A 4,329-nucleotide genomic window follows, 5' to 3' on the forward strand; every position below is an offset into this window, starting at 1 on the left:
TAATCCAATCACAATCTCCACTATCACAATAATGAAAATACACAAGTCTATCCGAAATATTCGGACGACAATAATATCACCGCCACCAACCAAATGAAATTGCTACAAAATTACTTCTAAAAATTACAACTGTCAAAAAAGTGAGTTTAAAAACGTGTTACTAAACGAAAAGAAAATCTGAAATCTGAACCGGTAGATGAGTAGAGTTTAACAAGAGAATCTCGTGTGTAAAATTAAGTCTCAATCAGATTTCAAATCACCTTTCAATCAAGACCTTGAAGTTTTTCTCTCTCTTCGTGTCTCTCAAAAGTGACGGCTGGCTCTTTTTCTCGCACACCAGGACCGAAAACATCTTGCGGCTGCTATTTGTATTTAAGCTTCAGGAAAACCTCAAGCGTTGCTTTCTTGCACAAATGGGCTGGCCCACATCCAACAATATCAAAGTTGATATACATGGTTATTGAGAGCACGTTGAGGTATCCTTGACCTATTTACTTTGCCTGATTCTCCAAATTTCAGAGGCGGCTCAGGATATTAACAACCTTCAATTATCAATCTTCCAGCTAGTACTAGTTTCCACATATGTCTTAATCCAAACAACCACTATAAGATTCCAAGGAAAACATAATCCAATTTAAAAGAGCCGACACTTTTTCTTATTCATCACGAGGTAGAGCCTACTATTGACTATAATTATATTGTCATATTATATAGGGTCTGTGTGTTGATTTTTTAATTTGTTTTGCAGTTTTCGTGCACAAGAACTGTTGAATAAGATCAGATTTTTTTTTTTTAATTCATTAAGTAGAGACTTGTAAGACCAAGGAGAAGATACAAACATCTGAAACAATTTCCAGCATGCAAGTAAGTTTACAGTGGCCTTGACTTCTGCAGTAGTACTGCTGTAGTAGTGACTCCGAAAAAGATTCAGGAACCCTCTTCCCCAACACCATGGACAACAGAAAAGCAGAGAATTCAGCAGAAAGACAAGACCCCGAGTCTAATTCCAGTTCCAGCAGATCCAAGAAAGGCAGTTGGATCACCTTTCCGTTTATCATGGGTCTCTTTCTTTTCTCTTCCTCTTTTTTTTTTTTTTTTTTTTTTCACACGAGCTTTGCAATTACTAGCACATATATAGAATTAAGCATCAACCAGTAATAACGTAATAGACTAAAAATGACATACAGGCCACTGTTTTTCATATTGCAGCTACCGTGGTGGGTACATCACTTGCTTTTGGAGGACTGACTTCCAATCTGATTGTGTATCTGATTCAAGAATTCAATATCAAAAGCATCAGTGCTGCCGAAATTTTTAATGTGGTTAATGGATGCATCACCATATTTCCCATTGCTGGAGCCATCGTAGCTGATTCTTGTCTTGGATGTTACTCTGTCATCTGGATTTCATCTTTAATCTCATCCCTGGTGAGCAATGTTTCTAGCTTTGTTCTAATCCCCTATGTTTTCTTGATCTTTTTTGTGGTCCTCTTTATATTGATTCTAGCAAGAATTGGTGCATGTTTTGCAGGGCATGTTGATAATAGTTATGACAGCAGCACTCAATAAATTGAGACCTCCGCAATGTGAAAACGGATCGAGTCACTGCATAAGCCCGTCAGGAGTTCAACTTGCAGTTCTTTATATCGGCTTAGCTCTAGCATCTCTAGGGATGGCAGGTTCACGATTCACCATTGGACCAATGGGAGCAAATCAATTTGATAAACCAAAGCATCAAGAAATTTTCTTTAATTGGTACATTTTCGCAATGTACATAGCCGCTGTTATAAGCTTGACCGTCATTGTATATATTGAAAATAGTGTGAGTTGGGCATGGGGTTTTGGGATTTCTGTTGCTGCAAATATAGTTGGATTAGCACTATTTTTAGTTGGCCGTGGTTTCTACCGCCAGCTAAAGCCACAAGGGAGCCCTTTTGTTGGCTTGGCTCGCGTTGTTATTGCAGCTACCAGGAAAAGGAATTTGTTGCTCTCCCAAAACACTGAAGATTATTGCCAAGACCCGGAAACAACGACCTTTGTCATGCCTACAAAATTTTTCAAGTAAGAACCATTACCACCTTAAAATTGAATTGCTGCACATATTATCCATTCATTTTTCACCTAAATTTGTTGAAATTTAATTAAACAAAACTTTACCACGAATTATAGGTTCTTAAACCACGCAGCACTGAAAACTGAAGGAGACACCGATCTAGATGGCTCTATAAAGAAACCGTGGAAGGTTTGTACAGTGAAAGAAGTAGAAGACTTCAAAAGCCTAAGTAAAATGCTCCCAATATGGTCAACTGCTTTACTCGTTTCCATCCCACTAGCCGTCCAACTGAGTATGACAGTCATCCAAGCTCTAGCAATGGACCGTCATGTAGGAGCTCATTTCAAAACTCCAGCTGGTAGTGTTCAAGTCTTCATATTCCTATCGACTTGCATGACCATTTTCTTTCTAGACCGATTTCTATTCCCCATGTGGGAGAAGTTCATGCACCGAGCCATCACGCCTCTCCAGCGGGTTGGGATTGGCCATTTGTTCGATGTTCTTAGCATGGCCGTTTTAGCCCTGGCGGAGGCTAAGAGGCTAAAATTGGCGCGAATGCACCACCTGCAGGACCAGGATAATTCTGTGGTGCCCATGTCAGTCTTCTGGCTTGTGCCATCCTTTGCTCTTGCTGGTATTGGAGAAGCATTTCATTTCCCTGGACATATTTCGTTTTATTACCAAGAATTTCCAGTATCCTTAAAAAGTACATCGACTGCAGTTCTTGCCTTGTCTATCGGTATTGGCTTTTACCTGGGCAACGGATTGATTAATGCTGTTAAAAAGACAACAGAGTGGTTGCCTGATAACATAAACAGAGGTAGACTAGATAATGTGTACTGGCTGGTAACTATCCTGGGAGGCCTCAACTTCTGTTATTTTCTTCTATGTTCCTCCATGTACAAGTATCAAAATGTCGAAAAGGTAACTGATGATGCTGTAAATGAACAATGAGAAGATGTAGTTTCCACCATGCATTGGCATATTCATAGAATAAGTTGATGATCAGGGATTATGTTTTGGCTGTAGCTACATTCTGTATCTGCAAAGCACTTCAAAAATTTAAGAGAAGTTACGATAATAGTTTGTGCAAAAGTCAAGAGTTACGCAATTCAATCAGGACTGTTTAAGTAATAGAGGAATTGAACAATAATTGAACTTGCAAACAACGAATTGATTAATTCCTTCATTCAACATGTCATTTTTTTTTTCTCCTCCTCCTCCTTTCAACGTGTCTAGTTATAAATAATTCCCTCCAATAAACTATTTTGCATCGCCGTAATTTAGGTTTTAGGGTTTAAGGGAGTAATTTTTCTTGTGATCTTTTTCCCATTGAAACTCAATAAAGTTCAACTATGCTTCAGGAAACAAAGATGAAAATGGTCTATCTTCTGATCATTTCGAGGGATATCCATAGTTTTTGATTTTGTAACTCCAACATAGCCTTTTCATAATTTTCATAAAGAATAACCTGTTCATATGAATTTGTGACAGATGGTTGTCGTTCCCTTTACTCCATTGGCTCGTACGAACGTTTCTTTAATACTTCTAACAACCTAGAGGATATTCTACTCATCTGACAGAAACAAAAATCTTTGTACATAATCGCCTGGTCATCTACCAACCGTCGCCAAAGCATATATCAGTGGGATCCCAAGTTGCCAATGAAATGATATCACAATCAGAATCAGTGTTAGAATGATGTACAATCAATAATTTTGCTTCTCCAGTGAAGCTCTCAGTTTAAAATTGCAACTTATTCCAAAATGTCAACTGCTGACCATCGCAGAAAGGATTATTGTATTTTGTAGTAGGTGTGGATACTAATCCTATTCTCTGGGCTCGTGATTTAAAGGGGGAGAAAAAAAAATCTACCTATGAATCTGCGATGCAACATATATATTCGTGAACCTCGTACTTCAATCCCGTCGAGTAAATGAGCTCTCTTTCGCATTTTTTCTTTTGGAAATCCTGGGTAGTTTTTTATCTGACTTCAGTAATTTTGTTGATAGAGCTGTTGTAGTGCTTAATGTCCAAATATGGCATCTTGAAAGCAGGAGTCGATATGATGAGTTAAAGAGAGACATTGACGAAATGAAAAGGTGATCCCGCTGCCTTTCTTGGCCCTGGAGAAGTAGATTAGACTGGGCTCTTCCACACTAAAATTCAATCATTAAGCAAAAAATAAATAAATAAATTACTCCATAAAATTACGTTCGTACCTATACCTGATCTTTCTATATACTCCAACTCTACATAAATCATACTACTGGTTAA

General features: G+C 38.1%; 1 protein-coding gene across 1 annotated transcript; it reads left to right on the top strand.

Moving 5' to 3' along the window:
* Positions 1-477: 477 nt before the first annotated feature.
* Positions 478-3,133, top strand: LOC113706211 (protein NRT1/ PTR FAMILY 2.7). The gene is made up of 5 exons (XM_072077353.1): positions 478-670; positions 749-1,060; positions 1,210-1,427; positions 1,531-2,060; positions 2,169-3,133. Exons 2-5 carry the CDS (start codon positions 952-954, stop codon positions 3,004-3,006), a joined length of 1,695 nt encoding a protein of 564 aa, XP_071933454.1. The 5' UTR covers positions 478-670; positions 749-951; the 3' UTR covers positions 3,007-3,133.
* Positions 3,134-4,329: the final 1,196 nt, after the last annotated feature.

This window comes from Coffea arabica, chromosome 1c (assembly GCF_036785885.1).
Source record: "Coffea arabica cultivar ET-39 chromosome 1c, Coffea Arabica ET-39 HiFi, whole genome shotgun sequence".
NCBI lineage: Eukaryota > Viridiplantae > Streptophyta > Magnoliopsida > Gentianales > Rubiaceae > Coffea > Coffea arabica.

What these genes read in the sequence shown, in the direction of transcription:
- LOC113706211 (XM_072077353.1), top strand. Translation starts at nt 952, where the DNA reads ATGGACAACAGAAAAGCAGAGAATTCAGCAGAAAGACAAGACCCCGAG. An exon ending in CATCTTTAATCTCATCCCTG is followed by an intron (nt 1,428 to 1,530) that starts GTGAGCAATGTT and finishes CATGTTTTGCAG; the next exon opens with GGCATGTTGATAATAGTTAT. An exon ending in ATGCCTACAAAATTTTTCAA is followed by an intron (nt 2,061 to 2,168) that starts GTAAGAACCATT and finishes CACGAATTATAG; the next exon opens with GTTCTTAAACCACGCAGCAC.